Genomic DNA, 26,499 nt, shown 5'->3' on the forward strand with positions numbered 1-26,499 from the left:
AAAATTCATCTTCTGCTTGTCCCGGAGAGCCACACGCCCACTTTCTTTCTGACCAAAAGGATGCAGAAGTTTTCATAAACAGTATTTGCAAAGGCCAGCACTCACCCCACTCTTTCGTAAGCATGTCATCTACTTGCAACCTTCAGATCTCCTCTTCCTTGGTATTCAAGTGATAAATTCAGACTTTAGCACATCATAATTCCTTTAACTTACTATGTTTCCTCTATCCAGGGAGTATTTTCACCTTTGGGTTTCTGTGGTCATTTGCCAATTTTCAGGTTTTGTCCAGATTTTCACCTGGTGTGTTCTAAACAATGGTACTCAGATGATGTTTGTGATGTAGCTGACAACCACAGAACTAACTACACTGAGGCACAGTATGCCTACCAGTGCTGTCTGAGGGCCTTCTGACCTTCCAGGGGCTAATCTTCATGCACTAAACATGAGACTCAAATGAAAAAACCACAATGAGGACAAAAGGTAAATGGAAAAATTTATGACAAAGACATTTTCATAATACTGTGATAGGAAAGTGACTTTGAAAAATGTGATGCATTTGGACAGATAATATCAGTTACAATTTCATTTAATTCATAATCAAGAGCACAAGAACTATCAATAGAACGATGAAGCTTTTAGTTCTATAAATGGAACATTTTATTGTATCTTTAAATTGACTACCTAAGCATACTCACTCACATTTTTGAATAGCTGCTCAGCAAGTTCTCTTATATGCTTTACCATCTTCAGTGGGTTATTTTCTTCAGCTTTAATTCTCTCTACTTCAAAAGCTACCAACTTGGAGAAAGAATTAAATGGCAAAATGTCAATACCAACATATGTTGAATGTAAAAACTATAATACTTTCAAATAATTTGCAAACCCCAAACACCTGAAACATTATTTTTAAAAACAAATACTTAAGAAGATTTTTACTGGGTTTCACCTCTATCTTGGGGTTACAGTAGTCTATCAACTCTTTGTACTGCCTGGTGGTCCTTTCTTAATGATTCTTGGGAACAGTCATTTCAGGAGCTAGGAGAAGAAGCCTTATCATTCTATAGTTCTTACTTGGAAAATGTGCTTACTCAAAGAAATTCAGAAAGTCTCCAAATATTTCCTTAACTCAAAATCATGAGCCAAATGTTCATGTCAGGTTGCTAGGACTCTAGTTCTAGCTCAGTGGACACTATGATCTGGGACAAGACACTTGGGTTTCAGATTCCTCATCTCCAAAATAAGACAGAAGAGCAAGATGACCTCTAGGCTCCTTTTAGTTCAAAAATGATACTTATTTTAGTCCTAGCTCCTTATTAACTAATTAACTGAGAGAACTGTGTAAGCGTGTATATTTATTGTAGTGCTTTGACAGGAAAAGAACTGTGGGAAGGTAAACAGATGAAAGATAAAAAAAGAAAAGAACACCAGGGCTGGAGTGATGGCTTAGTGATTAACGCACATGTCTACGAAGCCTAAAGACCCAGGTCGACTCCCCAGGTCCCATGTAAGCACATGATGGCACCTGCAACTGGAGTTCATTTGTGGTGGCTAGAAGCCCTGGTGTATCCGTTCTCTCTCTCTCACTGCCCTCCCCACTCTCCCCCACCACTTTCTAATAAATAAATAATTTTTTTAAGAAAAGGACAAGCAGACTTTCCTCCTTCTAAGAAATACCAGATTCACTGAAGCAGATGCAACTATGGCTTTACTTTCTCTCAGCCAGTATACAGAAAGACTGTCATACAAAGACAAAATTCTTCAATCCTAAGATACCTATTTGATGGCAATGTAAGCATACGACAATGCACAGTGCAAGCTGCCTCCCAAAGTTCCATCACATCCCACATAGTATAAAAGCATATTCCCATGCAAACATATGATGCCTTGTTTCTATTAGGCTGGTGTGTGTGTGTGTCCCTTTAAATATCAATCAGTAAGTTATAAGTCATTCAGGCAGACCAGAATCCTGACTGTGTAATTATTTATATATTATATAATATGTATTTTAATACATATATATTGCATACATACTATGAATAATAATGTTTCCATATAAAGTTAGAGAAACAAAATGAAGCATAATGTAGCCTAAGTGCGCTTTGAATCAACTACTCTTAGAAACATTGCAGGAAGTAATGAGATAAGAGCTGACCAAGAACAAGGAAGGTCCTAGTTGGTCTGAAAGGCAAAGGGAAGGCTCCGTGTAAAAGAAGGGCCTGCAAAAATAGAGGTGGTAGCAAGCAAGGTGCTGCAAGTCATCAATCTGACTGCAGTTGTGCTGAAGCCTCTAGAGGAAGTAAGCGAGAAAAATTTAGGTAGAAAAGGCAGAAGGTACACACACCAATGTTACTATTAATAAAGCGTCAGAGACTAACAAAATGTAAGAGCTAGAGAAGGATTATGGCACGAATCTTAGGTAAACCTTATAAGGCAGTAAACATTAGGAATTTAAAGGCTGACATAAATGTTAGTTTTACTTATGACCAATCATATTAAATGTTTTCGACAAAGAATCCAACTCAGTAGCTGATTAGAAGGAACTGACTACTGAAGGTCAATCTGTCCTAAATCTGCATATGCTTAGTGTTATTATCTATGGCATTTGGTATAGGTCTTTATATTCAGAACTGAAATACATACCTCTTTAATTCTTACCTGTAAGTATATAAGTATCTTTATAAAGAATAAAAGATTGTTCTCTGAACAAAAGACCTTGGTTCCTATCTCCTCTATATAAAATAAAACTTAGCAGTGCAAAGGATGACCAGTAATATATTCTCCCTTATCTTGGGTTCTAGGAATGATTTTATTTCATAGACTTTAGAAACTTTTAGATTTATTGGTTTCAATACAGCCATAGTTGCATCTGCTTCAGTGAATCTGGTATTTCTTAGAAGGAGGAAAGTCTGCTTGTCCTTTTCTTAAAAAAATTATTTATTTATTAGAAAGTGGTGGGGGAGAGTGGGGAGGGCAGTGAGAGAGAGAGAACGGATACACCAGGGCTTCTAGCCACCACAAATGAACTCCAGTTGCAGGTGCCATCATGTGCTTACATGGGACCTGGGGAGTCGACCTGGGTCTTTAGGCTTCGTAGACATGCGCGTTAATCACTAAGCCATCACTCCAGCCCTGGTGTTCTTTTAGAAACTGAAATATGAATAATATTCATTGCTCTATTTTCTCAAATGCACTGCTGTGAATATACACTTAAATGATATATGGAAAAATGTGTTTTAAAAAGAGAAAGCACAATTAATGTAAAATACTATCCTGACAGAGCATCGTAACTCTCCTACTTCTTCCTTTATATAGCAAATCCTTGAAAAGAAGAGGCTAAATACCTCTTCATGTATTTACTATATCCTAAGGGAGCTAGAACTGCTAATGGTTGATGAATAAGGAGGCTGTAGACATAAGCTGTGGCTCTATGACACTCATGGATTAGTGTAACTGCAGTTGAAAGTCACATACCTATGTATCCAAATTAGACCCCCTCCTGCAGATCAATAAGGGAATCACTGAATAATTGTTTAAAAAATAAGAGTTTTATTTATACATCATTGCCAAATTTTTAAAAACATTTAAATTATTAAAACTCAGTTGTCCATAATTTTATGTATGACTAAGGTAGCTTTTAATTTTATTTCTTCTAATCCACATAATAAATAGCAAAATTTGATATGCATAACAATATTCAGATCACTTAATGTTTAATTTATAATGTCTACCAACTTGAGCAAATGTTAATCCTTTTTTCTTTTACATATTAATCTAATTATGATAGAAATAATGTATTTTATTTTGTATGAACTATACCTCATCAAAGAGATCACAGGATCTATAGGGAGGACCTCTTTCTGAAACAAAACCTGCAAATGCCATTCCATTGAGTACTTTAGTGAGGAAATCATTCTCAACCAAACCACGCTGCCCCAAGAAAGCTGTCTGTAAAGAAAGAAAATGTGAAATGATAATTTTTTACTTGGTAGTAATGGCTGAATGTTCAAAATAAAAAGATTGAAGCTTGTATATTTAAATGTCTTTAGGTATAATTATACATCGTTGAAAAATACATTCATCTCAAAAAGGATTTTTGTATGATAGCTGAAATACTACATGTATTGGAAAGAATAAAAATGAATCTATTTATAAGATGGGGGGAGAATTAGAAAATACTCAACTTTAAAAGAAAACTCAATTTGAAATTAACATTATGTCAGCTCCATAGTACTGGTAAGAACTATCATGTAACAAGCAAAACAGAAACTTTAAGTAATCACATTTGATACATTTAGGTCAATACGTATAGCTAGAAAAAATATGTATTTTACTAAATGAAAGTCTACATTTTGGAAAGACATGATACTGTATCTTACTTTGTGAAAATGTATTACTGGCTCTGCATGAATTCTTATAAGCTGTAGGCATGATCTATAGCCTTGGAAAAGTTGTGCAAATAATCTAAGGAAAACTGCTCGGACTTCTTTATCCTGAAAATATAAGAAGAAACACATCAGGTAATTTAATTTCTTAAGATATAAAATTTAAGTGAAAAAATGAAGGAAAAAAAACAACTTGAAAGACTAAGTCTGTGCTTTCTATGCCTAAGTCCCATCGGGGCAGCCTGAGGTAGAGGGCTTCTAGTCTACTCTGCTGCTGGGCAGCTGTCTGCTCTTTCCACTGAGCCAAAGAAAATCTGCCTCTAAAATATTCAATTTTCCTATAGGGGAAAAACCAGGTTAGAGAAGGGGCATATATTCCAAGTCCTTTCATTTTTATAGCTGCCAAAAAAATTAGAGTTACAAATATAAAAAGGAAAAATACTCAAAAGATTTTATTTTTAGGAGGATACTTAATAGGTCGATATTGTATATATGTAAGTACAATGATTGTAATGGGAAGGTAATATGATGGAGAATGGAATTTCAAAGGGGTGGGAGGGAGGGAATTACCATGGGATTTTTTTTTATAATCATGGAAAATGTTAATAAAAATTTAAAAATTAAAAAAAATAAAATAAAAAATAAAAAAGATTTTATTTTTAAAATCTTATGAAATTCTTTTAACATATATCCAAATTATAAAAATCTATTGTTTTAAAAATATTTTATTTTTTATATTTGAGAAAAACAGACAGAGAGAGTTAGAAAGAGAGAGAATGGGTGTGCCAGAGCCTGCAGCCACTGCAAACAAACTCCAGATGCAGGTGCCACCTTGTGCATTTGGCTTAAATGGGTTCTGGGGAATCAAACCGAGGTCCTTTGGCTTTGTAGACAAGTACCTTAACCACTAAGCAATCTCTCCAGCCCTAAAAATATACTCTTATTGAAAAATGTGACTTAAAAAGATGTCTTGAGAATCCAGGTTTCACTATAAGCCATTTGAAAACTGTTCAGGAAAGTCATAAATTTATTTATATAATATCTCATTTAATTGGTAAGCAAATAAAGACCAGGAATGTGTAAGTCATTTTTCCAAGGTATCTAGCTCTATTATGCCTCTTACTGGCCACAAAAAAAGAAATGCACTGGGGAAAAAAATTCTGCTATTCATTCACTTTTTCATGCTTTCTAGTAGAAATTCCTTTGGTCTAATCATTATTCACACTTGATTCTCTCCCATAATCAGTTTTCATGACTTCCATTTCTGTAAGATCCTCCCATTGGAAAACCCATGCTTGCGGCTGGGGACATAAGCTCTGAGGTATCGCATTTGCTGAGCATGGCTGAGGCACTGACACTCAGCACCACTAAGACCCAAACCCTTACCAAGTCAGTTTTTGAAGTGGTGCACGGCAGTTCTCCAGGCTGTAAGCAAAGTCCTGATTTCTGTCCTGCTCTTATGCTGGCCTCCTTATAAAACAGTGAGAACAGCTTCTCTCCGGGCCAGTGCTCTGCCCTGCTGAGCCTTTTTGAGTGGGACGCAAGGACATGCTGGCAATTCGAATTTCTAGACTTTTAACCTCAGCTACACTCAGCTTCTTTAGCAACTCCACAAATAAAAGTAAAGCACACTTTAAACATATCAAATTTGAACACTAAACTTCTTACCAGCATTTTTGAGTGGGATAAGGCTGTTCGTGGAGGAGGGAAAGCATGGTCTGCTACTTCCAAATCAGGGTGTAAAATCTAAAGCAGAGAAGTTTTGTCATGTAAGATATTGTATATCAGTAAAATCTGTTCTTTAATCTTTTTAAAGCATTAAATGAACTATCAGAACATGAATTATGCTCCATGAAATACAACTCAACTGACATCGCTCTATATGTACAACTGTGAAAAATCTTGGACGAAAATACTTGGTGAAAAAAAGGCCTTTAAAAAATACACAGAGTATGGTCTCATTATTTGAAAGTAAGTAAACAAGTCTTAAATGAATGAATGAACACATGAATGAATCAATGAATATGCTTATATAAAAGTTCACAAAGAATATACACTAAGGTACAAATGAGTAGCCAACATTGGGGAGTGAAAGGTCTGGGGCAAAACTATATATGTAATGGGTTTTTCTTAAGATAGGTATTTGTTGTTGTGTGCTTATTTTTGCATATGTGTGTAGTTACAGTTTGTGCACATGAGTGTGCATATGTGCGCTACCCATGTGCTGTGTGAGAAGGCCGACAGTCCTCATCTATTGTTCCTCGGTTTCTTTCTTTTTTTTTTAATTAGTTTTCTATTCAGCAAGTACAGGCAGTTTGGTACCATTATTAGGCTCATCCGTGACTTATCCTCTCCCCTTGGCCCCTCCTTGTTGAGGTATGTGGGTCGTGCATTGTGAAGTTAGCCCACAGTTATTGGTACGATAAACGTCTCTGCATATCATGACCCAACATGTGGCTCTGACATTCTATCTGCCCCCTCTTCCGCAAAATTTCCCTGAGCCATGTTGGGTTCATTTTTGGTCTGCTTCAGTGATTCCTCAGTTTATTTCCATGGAAGGGGTCTCTCACTGAACCTGGAGCTACCACTTTCTGTTGTTGATGTTTGCTTTTTCTTTCTTTCTAGTCAGACTATATGATCAATGAGCCCCAGAAGGTCACCAGTCTCCGCCCCTCACAGGACTCAGGGTACAGGTGTGTGTGGCCACAACTTGGGTTTTAAATGGATGCTGAGGATTGACCTCAGAAGGTCCCAGGCCCTCATACTTGGAGAGCAGTACTCTTACCTGTTAAGCCACTTCTCCAGCCCCCATATTTCTTAATATAACATTGAACAAAAATACAAACCAATGCAATGGAACACAGGACCCAGAAGTTAACTCATGAAGTTATAACCAACTGATTTTTGACAGAGGTGTCAAAAACATACACTGCAGAAAAGATAACCCCAACCAATGGTGTGGGAAACTGAGTATATATGCATGAAATGTTTCTCACTCTATACAAATATAAACTCAATATTGATCAAAGACCTTTGTGTAAGCAGTAAAACTCTGAAACTACTAGAAGAAAACATATGGAAAATATTTCAAGATATAGACATAGGAAGAACCTTCTGTAAAGGACTCCAACAGTTCAGGAAATAGTTACAGGAACTGACAAATGGGGTTACATGGAATTAGAAAGCTTCTAACCACAGGGTGAAGAGATAGCTTACAGGATGAGAAGAAACCTTTGCTAACTACATATTTGATATATATGGTTTAACATCTAGAATATATATACAAAATTAATCACCAAAAAACAAATTCTCCAATCAATAAATGGGCCAATGAATTAAAGAATAAATAAAATGCCTAAAAAGTATTTAAAAATGTTCAATATCTCATTTTTATCAGAAAGACTATCATCAAGAAAACATGATATCCAATACAAGAAAGAAAAACCATGTGCACTGCTGATAGGACTATAAACTAGCATAGCTACTGTGGAAATCAGTGTGGAGGGTCATCAACAAACTAAAAATAGAACTACCATATATCCAGATCTACTATTTATGGGTATATACCCAAAGGAATCTAGGTTATCATCCACAGAGACACTTGCACATACATATTCAGTGCTTTACTGTTTATAATAGCCAACTTATAGAATCAGTCTAGATGCCCATCAATAGATGGATGAACAAAGAAACACATACACGCACACAGGACTTTTCTTTAACTGTAAAGATGTCACTTTCAGGAAAATGGGTGAACTAGAGATCATAATCAACAATCACATATTTGTGCTCATGTGTTTAAAAGTTTAAAAGACATGTGTGTATGTATGTATGACATGAAAGTAGAAGGGGGATTACATGTGTGTATGGGGGGGAAGAGAACAAAAGAGAGGAAGGAAGAACAAGAAAGGACACTGGGGGATGGAAAGAGACTTTTCTTAGATGCAGAATCTAGATTTAAACATGTACACATGACATGAAAGCAGAAAGGGAACTGTGGAGAGGGAAGGGGATCAGTGGGAGAGGGGAAGAAGGAAAAAAGAGGAAAACGGGCAAACATTAGCAAAGTATGCATATATTAATGAAAATGCCATAATTAAAACATATTTTGTATGTTAACAAAAAATTGAAAGAAAAAGTATACTGAAAAAACTGGGAAACAATAAACCAGTTAACTGAAATACTGAGAAAAATAGAATAAGTTTTTGAACTTTTTATTTTGGAGGGAAAGGAGTATAATACAATGTGATGAATATATAAGATACAGGAAATCTAAAATATAATTCAATGCCTAAAAAGAAGCTAAAAAGAAAGCAAGGCTAACATGTAACTTAGGCTTTGTAAGAAAGTGAGGTGGGGAAGTAGGTAGGAAAGAAAGTCTATGTAGGACTTATAAGAAGATGAAGCTATATCAAGACAGAATTTTTTTTTTTTCTGAGGTAGGGACTCACTCTATCCCAAGCTGACCTGGGATTCACTATGGAGTCTCAGGGTGGCCCTGAACTCACAAGAGATCCCCCTACCTCTGCCTCCCGAGTACTGGGATTAAAGGTGTGCACTACCATGCCAGGCTCAGAATATTGTTTATCTTTGCAGTTCTCTCTCTCTCTCAGTGTGTGTGTGTGTGTGTGTGTGTGTGTAAGCCATAGCATGTGTGGAGGTCAGTGTGGACTATACCCCGTGAATCATCTTCCCAGCCCTGAAGATCTTTTCTATATAGGCGTGGTAGTGTACACCTGCAATTGCAGGTACGTGGGATGCTGAAAGAAAAGGATGGCAGGTTAGATGGTAGCCTGGGCAACTCAGTGAGATTCTGGTACACACCTGTAATTGTAGCTTCCATTAGGTTAAGGCAGGAGGCTTTTATTTTATTTCTTTCCTTTTTTTTTGAAGAGAGAGAGAGAAGAAAGAAGAGATGGAGAATTGCCATGCTAAAGCCACTACAATTGAATTCCAGACTGTGGGCATGTGCGACCTTGTGCTTGCCTCACCTTTGTGTGTCTGGCTTACATATGAGATCTGGAGAGTAGAACATGGGTCCTTAGGATTCATAGGCAAGCGCCTTAACCACTAAGACATCTCTCTAGCCCAAGGCTGGAGGATTCTGAGTTTGAGGTTAGCTTAGGATACATAGTTAGATCCTGTCTCAAAGTAAAAAATAAAACAAACACTAAAATATCATAATTACAACCAACTCACCTAGTCAGTGCCACAGTATAGTAATGTTTTGTGCCAATAAAATCATATATAATTATTACATAGTTCAAGTACTATATTGTCATGTGATTACAGCTGTTTCTGTTTACTAACCAAACAAAACTACATTTGTTAAAGCTTTCCTATGGTCTATCAAATCTGATCTCTTTTTGGTGCTTGTTTGACAATATATAATGTTCTTTTCTTTAGTCACAATATATTATCCTATGAATTATAGTACATACTTCATTGTTCTCAATAACTATAACAGTTATAGTCAGTTGTGTTTTTTTTTTTTACCACAAATGGACTGTGTAGATTAATTAAGTTTGGTGGCACAGGTATTACAGGTTCAAATATATACTGTGTATCAGAATCTTTACTAAGAGCTATTGTTTTAAGAAACAAATATTCATCTTTGTTAATTTTGATACATAATCACTGAATAATTACTAGTACCACTATTGGGTAATTATATCAATGCTTAAACACTACAATTTCTAGAAACATCAAATTTCTTCAACTCACACAATACTTTTTCAGTACTGCTAGATCATTCACATATTATCAATGCAAGTAGTGAACATTTTTCTTTAAAGCTATTCACCCTTTTAAAAGACAGTATTTTCTTAGGTATCATCTGTATAACCAGTTCTTATATATAATTTAGAACATGCCTTATAACAAACCTATAATTGTTACAATAAAAATCTTCTCCTTGCCGGGTGTTGTGGCGCATGCATTTATTAATTCCAGCATTTGGGAGGCTGAGGCAGGAGGATCTCTGTGTCTGAGGACAACCTGAGTCTACTTCCAGGTTAGCTTGGACTAAAGTGAAACCCTTCCTCAAAAAAAAAATCCCTCTCCTTCAGTCTGAGAAATGGTCATCTACAGACATCTCTATATAAGAGAAAACATCTGTCTCGTAAGACTAGAGTACAGGACTGGTGATGAGAGATGAGTGGTCAATGGTATCAAGAGGCACAGTGGAAACTGAGAGCTATGCTAGCGTCTTTTCTGCTCTCTTGTATCTTGTATTCCCAGTTAGAAATCATACTAGGAAAAGTTAAGTCTTTTTTCTAAATGTTACCCTTTCATAGATGACCATCATATAAATATCATATAAAGACTACTACAAAATTGACAGTTTTCTGAGAGGAAAATCCCTCTTGGTAATCCACAGCTTCTAAGTTTCAATTTGAGAAAGTAATCAAACACTTTAAAGCAGCCCTAACTGGAACATGAGTTAAGAAGAAGAATGAGAGCAGGTATAGTGGCTTCAATCCCAGCACCTGAGAGACTGAAGTGGGAGGATCACTATGGGCTCAGGCCAGCCTGGGCTAGAGCGAGACCCTGTCTTAAAAACAAAAAACAAGTCAATAAGAATCAAAAGAAGAATATGAGGACCTTAGTTCTATAACATCCTGAAAAGGAATACACAATTTTTAAGTTCTGATTTTTGGATAATAGGTAAATGAGTGTCTAAAGGGCTGTCAGCAAAATAAAACCATGTGCTTTAAAAATCCACAAAGGGAGCCTAACAACCAAAAATTGGATGTAAAGGAAGGGAGGAGGGTATTTAATAGTTTGTTATTGTATATATGCAAGTAGAAGAACAGATTAACAGGGATGAAAAGACCCAAAGTGAGGTCAGGGGAAGAGAATGAGTAAAGGAAAGGTGGAGGGAGGGCTAATCAAAATCTAAGAGTATGCAAATAAATCACATGGAATCCTCTGGTTTCGGACAATGGAAAACTCAGGAGCCATAGATCGTTGTTAGAAAATTTTCAGTGCCAGGGATGAGATTACCTCCAGTGAGTTGTTGGCCAGGGAGGTCCCTGATGACCCCAAAACATTATAGGCCATTGCAGAGGCCCTTGGTTTCCCACCAGGAATAGATGGTAAGACCCTACTGCTGAAGACTCCACATATTTGTGCTGCAAGGCCACTGAGAAATCCTGTTGGAACTGAGCTGATAACCTCTTCCATGTAGACCAGCTTATTGAAAGCTGGAAGAAGCCATTCTACATGTAGTTCAAAGGGAGAAAGAGATATCACCAATGAAGATACTCAACAGTGGACACTGCAAGCCTTATAATTGGTCAGCCAGGCCAAATGAGCCAACGGGTGCAATAGTGGTACGTCTGTCATGGTGGAAACCAACTGCCCTCCAATTGAACTGGAGGCCCACTCCATGGGGGGAAACACATCCCTGATATTGGAAACTTAAAACAGAGGTAGTCATGAGCCCTAGGGTTGTAACATCTGCTGATGTCTAGAAAAATGTATATACTATGCTTATCAAACTGCCCAGTAAGCACTTCTCTTTAATATTCATACCCTTATATTAATGCTACTCTCACTTTGGGTAGAGAATCTTTTTTCAGATGGCAGTGACCTTGGGATGACTCAAAAGGTATCACAGTGCTAGAAAGAAGTGACTGGAGCACTGAGTAACATCTCCATCACACCTTCCGAGGCTCAGGGTCTAATGCGGAAGAGGTGGTGGAAACAATGTAAGAGCCAAAGGAAGGGCAGGACTCCTTACAACGTGCTCCCTCTAGACATTAAATGGCCTGGATATCCATAACCTCATAGTGCCTGACACTACCTACACAAGACCATCATAATAGTAGGAAAAGATCATGACATCAAAATAAAAGAGAGACTGATTGAGATGGGGAGGAGATATGATGGAGAATGGAATTTCAAAGGGGAAAGTGGTGGGGGGAGGGAGGGTATTACCATACTTTTTATAATCATGGAAAATGTTAATAAAAATTGAGAAAAAATAAAATAAAATAAATAAAAAAGAAAAACATAAATATTAAACATAAAAAAAGAAAAGAAAAAGTCTGTATATAGTCAGTAAAAAAAAAATTGGATGTGTTTCAACACAGAAGACCCAGGCCACAAGATTTCTGAGAATTGGAATGCATGTAATCTTGGACATTTAATGTCTCAATAAGTCATATCTTACTATCCTGAAGACACATGAGAACACTGTTTTGTAGGCAGTGCATCTACCAAAGAGGAACAAGATGCCAATTATGAGGGTACAGGTCAGAAGCTAACCACTGCTTATAAATACTTTAAAAGAGTCAAATTCGGAGGGAGAGTTTTATCTAGTTTTCACATGTATGTTACTAATATATATAGCACTATGTTTGGTATATCTACTATATAAATATTATTAAGGAGGAATGAATGTAGAATAAATATTCAATTAGAAGTTAAGGCATATTCTTCACATAACTACCTAGTAAATGAAGGATTCTACTTTAAATACTGGATTTGTTTTAAATGTAGGTCACTTTAAAATAATTACATTGACAATGATTTTTAATTCCACTTATTTTAGTTTCAGATTTAAATTAAGGAAACATTACTACTTTTAAAAAGTCATACCAAAGAAAGAGCTGCTTGAGTCTGGTGAAGAAGTGGTTCCGGGAGGGAAGAGAGATGAATACATTCAGGAATTTGAATAGTGCCTCCATCCAAGTCTGCTATTATTACATCTAGCTGAAAAACAATTAAAAATATTAACCTAAAATTAATAAAATGCATTTGTTGTTAAAACAAATTAGCTTGGCTTTGACTAACAAACTGAGACAAACCAACTGAGGAAGAGATTCTTGGCTGTCATAGCAATAAGGTTCTGAGCTCATGATTTCCACTTATCCTAAGTTTTCCAAGTTCCTTTGAAATTAGGTGTTGCATATAACCACATTTCTGCCAAAGGGGCATGAAAAAGTGAGGTGTGCATTTCCAGACCACTAAGACAGCTCTTGAAGGCTGTTCTCTGCTTTTTTCACTCTTCCCACAGGCTGAACCGATGAACTGGCAGCAGCCTAGCCTAAACCATTGAGATGATAATAATGCCTGAGAGGACTGTAGTAAACAAAACAAAACAAACAAACAAAAAAAAAAAACAAACAAAAAGGAGGAAGGAGGCTGGGATTAAATTATTTCATGGAACAAACTGGCCTAATATAATGGAACATTACTATGGACTATCAAGTGTGTTAAGTAAACTTCCATTTTGACTGAGCCATTGCATTTTGAATGATATACACTAAATAAATTAATATACAATGTAATACAAATCAAAAAAGGTATAATGTTCAGTTAAGAAAAAAACCTCACCAGACATATTGGTGCAGCCTATAATGCTAGCATTTGGAAGGCAGGAGAATCAGGAGTTCAAGGTTATTTTTGGCTACAGAGTAAGTTCAAGTTTGGAGGCCAGTTTGAGCTACATAAGAACTTGTATTAAAACACACATGAAACAAATACATAAAAAAATATCACCCCCTCCAACAAACCTGATTTGCAACATTCTAGAAGATAGTTTAAAAATAACTTCATGAAAGTATAAGAACTACTGACACGATTAGTGAGATACACCAGTCTGGGATTCATAAGGCATTCTAATTCACTTATTAAAATTAAGAAACCTAGCCAGGCGTGGTGGCACACGCCTTTAATCCCAGCACTTGGGAGGCAGAGGTAGGAGGATCTCCGAGAGTTCGAGGCCACCCTGAGACTACATAGTGAATTCCAGGTCAGCCTGAGCCAGAGTGAGACCCTACCTCGAAAAAAAAAAAAAAAAAATTAAGAAACCTACATTTGGCAATACTTGGTTTGCTCTATTTCCATTGTTTATATTTAGTAGCAATAAAATTATATATATGCTACATGGCTACTAATTAGGTTTTACTAAATATGCTTATTGGCTTATCTGTTTTTATATGGTAATACCAATGTTAACTAGAACTAGGTATTAACATATAAGGTTAGGAGAGGATTATTATACACATGTGTATCTTGTACAATTATGATATTGAATCATCTTTGTGGGCTGACATCTCTGATTTGATTATAAATGCAGTTACTGTGTAACTACTAAAAGAGCTTATTATTTTGCTGGAGTTTAAAACTATAACAGAAGAACAACAAAGTCTTTAGGATCTTTTTAATCTTTTTTTTTTTTTTTTTTTTTGAGGTAGGGTCTTACTCTGGCCCAAGCTGACCTGGAACTCACTTGCTAATCTCAGGCTGACCTCAAACTCATGGCGATCCTTCTACCTCTGCCTCACAAGTGCTGGGATTAAAGGTGTGAGCTACTATGCCAGCCTAATCTTTTACAGTGAAGAAATTTTCTTATGCTCCTTGAAAAGTGTCATGTAGTCAGTTCCTTCTACTTCACTTACAGAGTTTGAGAGCATACTTCTCATCTCATGTTAGGAAACCCACACTATTACTGGTCAGCTCCAACAGAAATGCTTACACTGAACAACAATTTAGTTTTGGACCCATTATATTTACTGATTCTATTTCAGCCTCTTACAGCTACAAAAATAAATAAAAATAAAAAGACTCTTGTCTTTCCTCTCTATGAACAGCCACTTGAATAATGACCTTTAGCTACCAAATAGTATCATATTATTATCTGAGAAAAATTCTTCAGGGTCTCACAGACTATCATTTCTAAACTCTTGATGATTAGGATGTCCTCTGAAGTACTTCATCTTGTTACAGTCCCTCTTAAAGTGCAATACCCAGAGGCAAGCACGTTATTCCAGAACCAGCTTCTGTTTCTTTGATACTTCTATTCATATGGAATTAACAATACAATAATTTGTACATGTCACCCAAACTTTGTGTTCTATTAAAAGTAAACTTCTGTCAAGTCTTTTTGTTAGTTTTCAGGCACTCAGCATTGACAGCTTTTGCTAGAAAATAAAGTACTCCTAAGAAAAGTATGAACATTAACTGTTGGGTTGCTGACCTTTATTCTCTTATATGAGGAAATAATGAAAAGAGGTGAATACAGAAAGATAAACTTAATCTGCTAAACAAAGGGTATTTAAAAGCTAGGCACAGTGGCACCCACCTATAGTCCCAGAAGCAGAGGTGGAAGAATTATTTGTGCTCAGGAGCTTGAGAGCAGCCTGGGCAATGTGGTGAGGCACCTGTCTCTGTCTCTGTCTCCCCCACTTCATACACACAGACAAATAACTAAATCTTTTTTTTAAAAAAACTTCCATATTTGTTATAAGGCAAAATTAAATATATTTAGACTTTTCAATGATGTTCCCCTAGACTTTTACCAGATCTGGAAATTATAGTTAGGTATAATATTATAGGATTCAAAGAAATATGAAAGATTCTGAAATGCTACAGATTAATACTCACAAGTTCGTGAACATCAGTTTTAAAGACAGAATGTACTCCAATAATAAAAGGTGTTGGGGAACTCAGAACTTCCAGTAGCTGAGCCGGGAGAATGGGAATATAAGGATAACTGCAAATAAAAATATGTGCCATATATATATTGTTTTCCCACAGTGAAAATATATTTTACTTCCATTTTTAAAGTATGAATTTTAAATAATCTAAATTTAGAAATAATCAATTATATTTACATGTTTGTTAGCATTATAATTTTGAAAGGAATGATTCAGAAAGTCTTCATGTTCAAGATAACACAATGCAAAGTCAACAAAACCTAGGTAAGTCTCCTGATCTTGTCTTCCTCCTATGTAAGTTTTCTTAGGTCTTTCAATACTGATTGAAAACATTCTTTCTTTTGCACAAACCTGACATCAGAGAGAATCACTGATGGGCTTCCTTTCTCAAGACAAAGTAATGATATGTCTGAATAATACAATCATTCAAATTTCACTTTCTATACTTGATGTTTGCACTCAGTAAGCACAGAAGCACAAAAAAATGAAGCCCCAAAACACTTCATCAAAAAGTTGATAAAAGCAAGGATTAAAATAAAAATAGGCTCCTGAGATAATATAAAATTTTATGTATACAACAGCAAAAACAAGGTCTTACTGCATTTTAAAATATTTTATTTTATTTGTTTGAGGTAGGGTCTTGCTCTAGCCCAGACTGACTTAGAATTTACTATGTAGTCTCCGAGTGGCCTTAAACTCACAGTGATCCTTCTACCTCTGTTTCCAGCATGCTGGGATTAAAGACATGTGCCACCATACCTGGCCTATTTTGCTATTTATTATGCAAAAGGTTTAACATATTCCCTAAAAAGTCAATATGCAAAGAATTATATTAAAAAATTATCCCACATATCTAATTTAGGTTTGACAATTGCCAGTATATAACCATATATATTTCTACCCATTTATGCTCTCTTCTCTGTTATTTTGAAGAAAACCCTAGATACCATACCCTTTATACATAAATACTTTAGTAGATATCTGAAAAAGAGAAGGTCTCTTTTAATTAACAAGACCATAATAACTCTAAAATTAATAATAACCCTTTAGTATCAAATAGCACTGACCAAAGACTTTTAATCACGAAGGCAGTCAAAGAAGAATTAAATGCTGCTGACAATAGTATTCAAAGTAAATTAAGTATTTTTCATTAATTAGTCAGCACTCAGTAATGCGCAGCTTGGAAAAGTCCCAAATTCTAGTCTATATTTTATTAGAATCATGATTCTTACAATGACCTAACTTTGTAAACCATACCTACCCATGTGATTCAAAATCATTTGGCCATGGCATTTTGACTTATCAACAAGCAATGCACAGTCTGGGAATAAATAAAATACCAAGTAAAAACCTTACCTGTATTTCAGAGGGAACATTAAAGATTCCAGGGCTCTACAGGCATCACTAAGTCTCTGGAAACTTGCCGAGTGGAAAAGAACCTTATTTTCTGTAAGAACTGCGCAAAAGAGGCTGAGGACATTTTGAATTCCTGCAAACAGAAAAGTAAGGCATCACTAAGTGCATTTCATTGGATTTGTGTTGCCACTGACCACAGATTTACTATGACATAGAAACAAAAAGGCCAATATTTTTGGACTATTGAAGGAAAATATTTTGTTAAACTATAAATTCTAAAAACTACAGGTTTTTGTCTTCCTAGACTTCTAGTTCTATTTTTGTTCTTGAAATTGTTGTAATACTATTTGAACATGAGCCATTGGAGATTTACTATTATTTTCCTTCAACTTTATCTCCAACGTCTATATTTTTCTTTCTTCTCCTTTGAAGTTTTTTTTTTTTTTTTGGTCTGAGGTTAATGCTGTCATGTGCTTCAAAATGACATTTAAATGAAGTATGGATCACATTAATACAATTGTGGTTCCACAGGATCATATTAGAAGCAACACACTCCTACCATCTAGTGACAACATAGCTGTTCCAGTATCCTCAATGGTGCATTGTGTGTTGTGACACTGTTGGCATAAAGCACCTGTATTGCTAGAAGTATGAAAGCATCAATGCACACAATTAGGTGCAGTGAATAAAATGTGATAGAGACAATAAATGACTACATAACCAGTGTTTGTATTTACTATACCATCCTCTTTGCTTGTAGAGATTACACTCTTCTGCTTACCAGGCACTAGGGCTGGAGAGAGGGCTAGGTGACTAAGGCACTTACCTGCAAAGCCTAACAACCTGGGTTCGATTCCCCTAATGCCCATGCAAAGCCACATGCATGAAGTGGCATATGCATGTGGAGCTCATTTACAGTGGCTAGAGTTCCTGGAACACCCAATCTTTCTCTCTCTCTTTGCTTGTAAATTAATTAAAAAAGAAAGCACTACACTCTGTTATGTTATTCACTAAAGGTTCTCGATTGCATCATTTTCCCCTTGTGCTTGTTTTAATCTCATGTTGTTTGGCACATTATGGCTATGTTATGTTCATCTATAAAGAGTAAATATGCCACAAGCTATACCATCTAATTTTGTATAAAGATATATACTTGAGAATGTCTTCTGATGATAAAATATCTTAATGAATCATTTCTCAGAATATTTTTTTATTTTTATTTATTTATTTGAGAGAGAGAGAGAGAATGAGAGAGAGAGAGAGAGAGATACAGAGAGAGGGAGAGAGAGCGTGCGCAAGCAGGGCAGGCAGGCAGGCAGAGAGCGAGAGAGAGAATGGACGTGCCAGGGCCTCCAGCCACTGCAAATGAGCTCCAGATGTGTGTACCCCTGGTGCATCTGGCTAACATGGATCCTGGGGAATTGAGCCTCGAACCAGGGTCCTTAGGCTTCACAGCCAAGTGCTTAACTGCTAAGCTACCTCTCCAGTCCTGCAATCTACTTTTGAACAGTGCTACTAGAGAAAGACTTCTTTAAAAATTTGACAATTTCCATGCATGCATGCAATATGTTTTTATCATAATACCCTCCCAAAACTTTCTGTCTTCCTCTGATACCCCTTCCACTGATCCCCTCTTCTTTCCAACTAGTCCCTCTTCAACTGAGATGCCACTTTTCTGTACTTTGTCAGCATTCATGACAGAATGTTGATGGGCCAATACTGGGCAGGTCTTGTGCAGGTAACCAGAGCCACAGGGAGGTCATGAGTGCAACAGAAGACAGCATTCCAAACCACTCCTCCCCAACATCTGGTTTTATGTTCTTCCCACACCCTCTTCTGCATGAGAGAGCAGAATCTTGTTGGCTAGCTCTTTCTTTGAGCACATGTCCCAACCCATGCTTTCTGGTCTACTGTTTTCCCCTCACATTCCTTGTTTCTTTGCAGGAGAAACTGCTTTGACTTAAGCTCCAGAGCCTGCATTCCTTGCAATGTTAGGCTGCTCATAACTCAGTTCAGATATTATTATTTATTAATTTACTTGGATTTACTGGGGTTTGCCCCTGTATTTGCAGGAACAGTGATGACCATAATTTAAGCAGAGGTTGTGTTTGACTGAATGACCTGAGCCAACAGGGTTTTATGTGCTTTTCATCAACCTTTTAAGGGTGAAAGCACATTCATCTTTCAGTCAGTTTTCAGGTATATCTTCACTTTTCACCTTTTACTGGTCCCTTTCTCTCTCTTCCTATCCAAATACATAGTTTTAGAGGCAGCCAGATGTATAGAGAACTTATCTAACCTTCCTTAGTTCTCTCCTTCCCAAGGTCTCCCTGTTCCATTTCTGGCTATTCTATAACCCGCTAAAACTAGACTAGTAATTCAGACAAGCAGAGGTAGAGTCTCTCTCCTTTCACCTCCTTCACACTGAGGGAGATTCCTTAAGGATAAGCATTAGCTGGGAAGTAGGACTTCTTTCATAAAGAGCTGAGGAAAGAACTTGTCCCTAGTTAAACTTTTTGCTTTATCACATGTGCATAAGTCAATCACAAACAATTCATAAGAAAATAAAATTCATAGCATCAGTCATTGTATCACATAAATTATAGAGGGCAGGAAAGTAGTTATAAAATAATTAGTTTATCTTATCAAAGGGAAAGTATTATACTACACTTATTAACACAGCATATATATGTCATAATTTAGAAATAACTAATTTAGAAAGGACAGTATTCTCATTTTAAAAGGTAAATTTTTCATTATATAGAAAATAGTGTAGTTCAGAATATTCTGTCCATGCCTAATTGAAATATTACTTAAATTCCATATTCTTAATGTCAAATGCCTTTAAGTTTTACATAATTAGTAAACTCAGATTTTAAGGTGCTACATTAATGATTTTTTTATTCTCAAGTAGCAATGTTTGTTGCTATAGTTATTTAGAAAGTTAAGTTACACTCAATGTTCTACATAACCTTGAATTGTTTCCTAGTCTTTTATGCTCCACATCCATCTGAAGCTGAACAATAACAGAAGAGGAGACAACATGACAGACATTGCAGTGATAATTTCTACTGATTTCACCACAATGGGACATACGCATCCTGTTGATTACTCAAATAGTAAAACATTCTGAAAAATTACTTCCTGATCTCAGTTTTCTTGAGGGTTAGAGTTCTAAAATTTATTACATTAACAAATACATTTGTTTCCTGCTTTTAAACAACAACAACAACAAAACCTTTCTCCAACATTCTCCTCCGCACTGAATAGCCACACGTTATACACGATGTCTCTATTTTCAAATGAGTAAACTAAGTAACAGATGGCCATACTTCTGGTCAATCCATGGTGGAGAAACCATATAGTACTGGCCATGCCTCAACAGAAATCATTAGAAAGATCCTTCATACATTTAGTCAGTACTTATGAAGTGTCTATGACTTTCCACATTTTGGACTACAGCAGTGAACAGACACTAGCCTGACCTTTACAAATAAACACAGGCTTCACCCACTGTTTTGCAATTATCACTGAGAGGCAGTTTACTGTATATTAAAAATGTCACACATTATTTACATGTATGTACAATATGACAAATCTTCCAAGTAACAATAATACATAGTTAAGTTTGGCTGGTTGTACCTTACTGGTACATATTAGTAATCTCAGCACTTGGGAAGCCCAGGTAGGAAGATCATGAGTTCAAAGATAGCAAGGTAGGGGAAGAGGATGGCTGAATTGAGCCACTGACAAGAAGTACTGTATAGTGATCACACAGTCTTGAGTGTGACAAATTAAATATAATTATACCAAATCAAATATATGCTATGTACATACAAATAGAGCTTAGCAGTGTTAGAACCTCTATATGTACTGCCAATTAATGAATACATATGATCACACACAAAAAAATCACTTCTTGGGCTGGAGGGAGAGCTTAGTGGTTAAGGAGTTTGTCCTTAAAGCCAAAAGGATCCCAGTTCGATTCCACAGGATACACGTAAGCCAGATGTACAAGGGGGCACACGTCTGGAGTTCCGTTTGTAGTGGCTGGATTGGCCTGGTACACCATTCTCTCCTCCTTGCTGTGTCTGCCTCTTTCCCTTCCTCACTCTCTCAAATAAATAAATAAATATTTTGAAAAAAATTCACTTCTCTAAAGTTGTGTCTATACCATACAAAGCCACCTCAGCCTAAACTGTGTGACAAGGTCTAGCACACTTCCTTCTTTCTTGAACATTGTAATTGAGTTTTCTTTCTGAGTCTAAGGTAATCATTCTAGATTTGCTCTGATTCCTCATCTGCTCTGATTACCCAAGTTTTTACATAATTTAATTCTGAGTTTAAGAATCAGGAAGCAAAGTAATCTTGGGAGTAGAATAGCAAACAATAGGGATAACTTAGGAAATTGGAGAATTATGCAGGAAACAAATATGAAGGGATTATCCTGACAGAAATAATATTTTTTCCTTTCTTAACTGTTAAAATCATTACTGAGGAGCTGGAGAGATAGCTTAGCGGTTAAGCGCTTGCCTGTGAAGCCTAAGGACCCTGGTTCGAGGCTCAGTTCCCCAGGTCCCACGTTAGCCAGATGCACAAGGGGGCGCACGCGTCTGGAGTTCGTTTGCAGAGGCTGGAAGCCCTGGCGCGCCCATTCTTTCTTTCTCCTCCTATCTGTCTTTCTCTCTGTTTCTGTCGCTCTCAAACAAATAAATAAAAAAAATAAAAAAAAATCATTACTGAACTACTGGAAAATGTCAAAAAATGCAAAATTCCTGGGATGGAGATAAATAAATGTGAAACAGGTTCTTAGTTCACTGAGCATGCAGGCGGGTAAAAAAAAAGTTACCATGCAACAGAATACAGTTATCCACAATGTGCAAGATGGCACAGGAAGGAGAGTAATTTATCCTGCTGTCTTTTGCAAGCTGTAGGCTTAAATGTTTAAGTAGTCAAGTTTTATTAAAATATTAATCTTTGAGGTGCTAGTGCCAATGAAATTTTATACAGGAGAATTTTGTGGCTGTGAAGAAGAACACTTAATTACAACTGCCTTCCCTCAAGTCATTCATATTTATAAAAGGTAACTCAAAACAGTTATCTAATCGTAGCATTTAAGGGTTCACAGAGACAGCGAGGGCGAGACATGGTGACCCACACCGGCAACCGCAGCACTCAGAAGACTGAGGTAGGAGGACTACAAACTGAGGTCAAGCTGGGCTGACAGCAAGACCATGCCTCGAAAATGAGAAAAGGGAATGGAGAGGACAGTTTAGATAAAAATTAATTTTTAAATTATTTATTTGAGAGAGGGAGAGAGAGAATGAATGGGTGCACCAGGGTCTCTAACCACTGCAAATGAGCTCTACACACATGAGCCACCTTGTGCATCTGGTTTATGTGGGTACTGGGGAGCCAAACCTGGGTCCTTAGGTTTCACAGGCAAATACTCTAACTGCTAAGCCATCTCTCCAGATCAAGAGAAGAGTTTTAAATCAGGATGCTTCTGAACTGTCCTCAAACCGTACCATCTAACAACTATCTACATTATTCATGTGTGATTCTAGGAAGCACAGCACACTAGAAAACAAGGGTTCAAATGGGCAGAACTGCCAGACTTTGGTATTTATACAATGGATGGTTTCTTTACAAAACTAGCCTAGTTCATCTTGTGTTCAGGCATGAGGAGCATGGTGGTACATACCTCTATTCCCAGCACTCCAGGAGGCAGAGGGAGGAGGACTGCCTTGACTGAGGTCTAGGCCACGGTGAAAAGCAATCAGCTTCTTAATGAGCGTTCTTACTACTTTCTGCAGTTGTGTGCTAAGGCTTCCCTAAATGCCTTATTATTCCATAAAAGCTGTTCACGACTCCTTGGCGCTGTTGAACATGGTTTTCCTTCAGAATTTCCTCTTATACTTGTCTTGCTGGTAAGACTTTGCTTTTAGCCTCTCTATTAATGAACTAATTATATTGCAATATAATTTTAAAACATATCACTGGTCACTAGTACAGACTCTGGCACATAGTTGTACATGTACGGCTTTGTACAATGTGATTTTAAAAACTTTGTCATTGTAATGATTTTAATGCGAAATGTCCCCCCACAATTTCATATGTTCACTTGGCCTCCAGCTAGTAGCACTGTTTTGGGATGTCTTAGAGCCTCTGGGAAGTGGGAACTAGGTAGAAGAAAAGAGCAAACTTAATGTGGTTTAATTATAACAATGGAGATAGCTGAAAGCCCAAATCATTTTAATTAGTGACTTTTGTTTTGTCTTATTCTGTAGCCTAGGCTGGCCTTGAACTCATGGAAATCCTCCTGCTGTAGCTTCCCAAGTTTTGGGATTACAAGCCTGAGTCACCATGCCTATCTTTTTAAATATTTTATTTTATTTTTATTTATTTATTTGAGAGTGACAGACAGAGAAAGAGGGAAGTGGTGGGGGGGGGAGAATGGGCATGCCAGGGCCTCCAGCCACTGCAACGAACTCCAGACACATGCACCCCCTTTTGCATCTGGCTAACGTGGGTCCTGGGGAGCTGAGCCTCAAACTGGGATCCATAGGCTTCACAGGCAAGTGCTTAACCGCTAAGCCATCTCTCCAGCCCCCATGCCTAGCTTTTTGAAAATGTCTAATAAAGATTATACTGTAGTTAGAGCACTCAAAAAGCTGAGTCAGGAAGACTCTGAGTTCAAAACCAGTCTGGGCTATACAGGGAGAGTCTGTCACTAATATGAAAAAGAGAGAGAGGAAGATACATGTATGCATGTACATACACAAACATTTTGAAAACTGGGGAATAAGTATTATAAAATGGGCTGGAGAGATGGCTTAGCGGTTAAGCGCTTGCCTGTGAAGCCTAAGGACCCCGGTTCGAGGCTCGGTTCCCCAGGTCCCATGTTAGCCAGATGCACAAGGGGGTGCATGCGTCTGGAGTTCGTTTGCAGAGGCTGGAAGCCCTGGCGTGCCCATTCTCTCTCTCTCCCCCTATCTGTCTTTCTCTCTGTGTCTGTCGCTCTCAAATAAATAAAATAAAAAAAATTAAAAAAAAATAAAATTAGTATGTCTTCAAAAAAGATTCAAGTTATAGATGGTTATAATATTATAGGTTAGTATGAGTCTTAGTGCTCTCTCCACCCCTCCTGTCTGACTGTCCTAGACTAAGCTGGGATTTTGGAACCATCTCCTGTTATGGTAACTGAAGATACCTCTGGGGAGAAATTCTACCTCCCAGAGCCCCTACCTCGATATATCTCCCAAAGTTGTCATTAGGCAGTTTTCCTTCTCTTACCATAAAATATTCTCTTGCTCTTTTTGGTTTTCCTACTTCCTGGTTTGTGTACCCATTCCTTATCTTCTTTCTTTTGCTCTCCCTCTCCCCTTCTCTTGTGCCCTCTTGCACCCCCTCTCTTGCCCTCACCTCTTTTCTTCTCTTTTATTTATTTATTTACAAGCAGAGAAAGATAGAGAAAAGAGAGACAGAGAGAATGGGCATGTCAGGGCATCCAGCCACTGCAAATAAACTCCAGGTGCATGTGCCACTTTGTGCACCTGGCTTTACATGGCCACTGGTGAATTGAACTCAGGTCATTGGGCTTTGCAGACAAACACCTTAACCAATAAGCAAGCCATCTCTTTAGCCCTTTCTCTCTCTCTCTCATAAATTAATAAAATATAATATTTTTAAAAAACTAGTCCCTGTGAATACCATCTTATTAACATAAAACACACCAGTATTTATTGCATTTACTATAAATCTTAAACTAAATAAAAAAGGACTTTGCATAAGCAAAAACAAAAAAAGTATAGTAGTCAAGAGACAAAGATGATTAACAAGAAATTAAGGACAGTGAAACTTGGAATGGCAAGACACAACTATTTCAGGCAAACAGAAACTTTCAAACTGTGAAAAACAAATCATTATCATAAAAATTCTTAGAACAAAGGAAATGCTATCATTACATTTAGACCTTCCACAGGAAAACTAGTCAAGGCTACAAAAGAATCTTATAGTCTAATCTGCTTCCTCTCTGTGGCATGTAAAACCCCCCACCACCCTTCCCCATCCCCGGCAGTGAGCTCAGATAATGGTCTAATATTGGTCACCAGCAAGTCTAGTCAAGTGACTGGTGATGGAAAAATGTCTTTAGACAGTCATCACCACAGGATGCTTTATAATAAGCAATTCTTCACATTTTTTCTTTTTCAATCTGACAATTCCAACATATTAAACGTTCTTTCATTGCTTTTCCCCATTCTTTCTCTGAAAAAAATGAATTTAGAACATTGAAGCAAAGGATAATTTACCTCTAAATTAAGCTTAAAATAACAGTGAGTAAAATGACAAACTTAGTTAATTAATTTGAGAAAGAGAGAGGGCATGTATGGACACTTCAGGACCTCTTGCCACTGCCAACTCTTGACAAACGAGCTCCAGGCATGTGATGCCACTTTTTGTATCTGGCTTATGTAGGTACTGGGGAATTGAACAAGTGACTTGAACCACTAAACCATCTCCCCAGTTTAAAATAACAAAATTTGATCTTCAAATAAACAATATCTTGAATTATGGCACTCATCCTCTCTGCGTGCTAAAAATCTTATGAGATGTGATCATCATTTCCTCACCCCTTTATTTATCAAGCACCAAGGACTTCTGTGCCTGAGGTGCTGGCCAGGTACAGAGGACACAAGAGCAGCAGGTTATAGTAGCTTTCCAGGATCACCAATTCCTAAGTGAAAACTCCTTATAAGTAAATGGACTTTTTCCTATTTGTTTAAGACAGAATTTCAAAATCATCCCAAAGGCAATCCCAAACCAATATGTACCAGCCTCAGACTGTCCACCTCCAGACTTCTTATGTAAGAAGGATAAAATTTCTCATTTGCCTGATATTATTTTCTAAAAGTTAGGTATGTACCTAAAGAATTAAACAGTTTCATGTTAAAAGTATTTTTTATTTTTTTTCAGTTTTTTTGAGGTAGGGTCTCACTCTAGCTGAGGCTGGTCTAGAATTTACTATGTATTCTCAGGGTAGCCTTGAACTCACAGCACTCCTCCTACCTCTGCCTCCTGAGTGCTGGGATTAAAGGCTTGTGCCACCACACCCAAAAGTATTTTTATTTTAAGATACAGATATACAAACGAAATGTATGGCTTAATGTATTGCCACTTATGTCAACAAACAAAACTTTGTTAGCAACCCTAAGAAGCTTCTGTCTGGATTGTTATATTAACTATTTTTCTGCAAGCAGTTTACCACCCAAAAGCAAATCTTTGGATACTGCATTAGTTATTATTTTTGTTGC

The 26,499-nt window shown here is 36.9% G+C and overlaps 1 protein-coding gene across 4 annotated transcripts in view; it reads right to left on the reverse strand.

Annotated features, from left to right (window-relative positions):
* Positions 1–26,499, reverse strand: part of Sbf2 (SET binding factor 2) — a 386,553-nt gene that overhangs the window by 160,481 nt on the left and 199,573 nt on the right. For all 4 annotated transcript variants that reach the window (XM_045146272.1, XM_045146275.1, XM_045146274.1 and 1 more), the window contains 7 exons: positions 17,186–17,318; positions 15,777–15,885; positions 12,987–13,100; positions 6,051–6,128; positions 4,377–4,490; positions 3,817–3,945; positions 700–798 (listed from right to left, as the gene is read on the reverse strand). In XM_045146272.1, coding sequence (XP_045002207.1) covers positions 700–798; positions 3,817–3,945; positions 4,377–4,490; positions 6,051–6,128; positions 12,987–13,100; positions 15,777–15,885; positions 17,186–17,318 — 776 coding nt within the window. The remainder of the gene's footprint in view (positions 1–699; positions 799–3,816; positions 3,946–4,376; positions 4,491–6,050; positions 6,129–12,986; positions 13,101–15,776; positions 15,886–17,185; positions 17,319–26,499) is intronic.

This window comes from Jaculus jaculus, chromosome 3, assembly GCF_020740685.1.
Source record: "Jaculus jaculus isolate mJacJac1 chromosome 3, mJacJac1.mat.Y.cur, whole genome shotgun sequence".
Lineage (NCBI taxonomy): Eukaryota > Metazoa > Chordata > Mammalia > Rodentia > Dipodidae > Jaculus > Jaculus jaculus.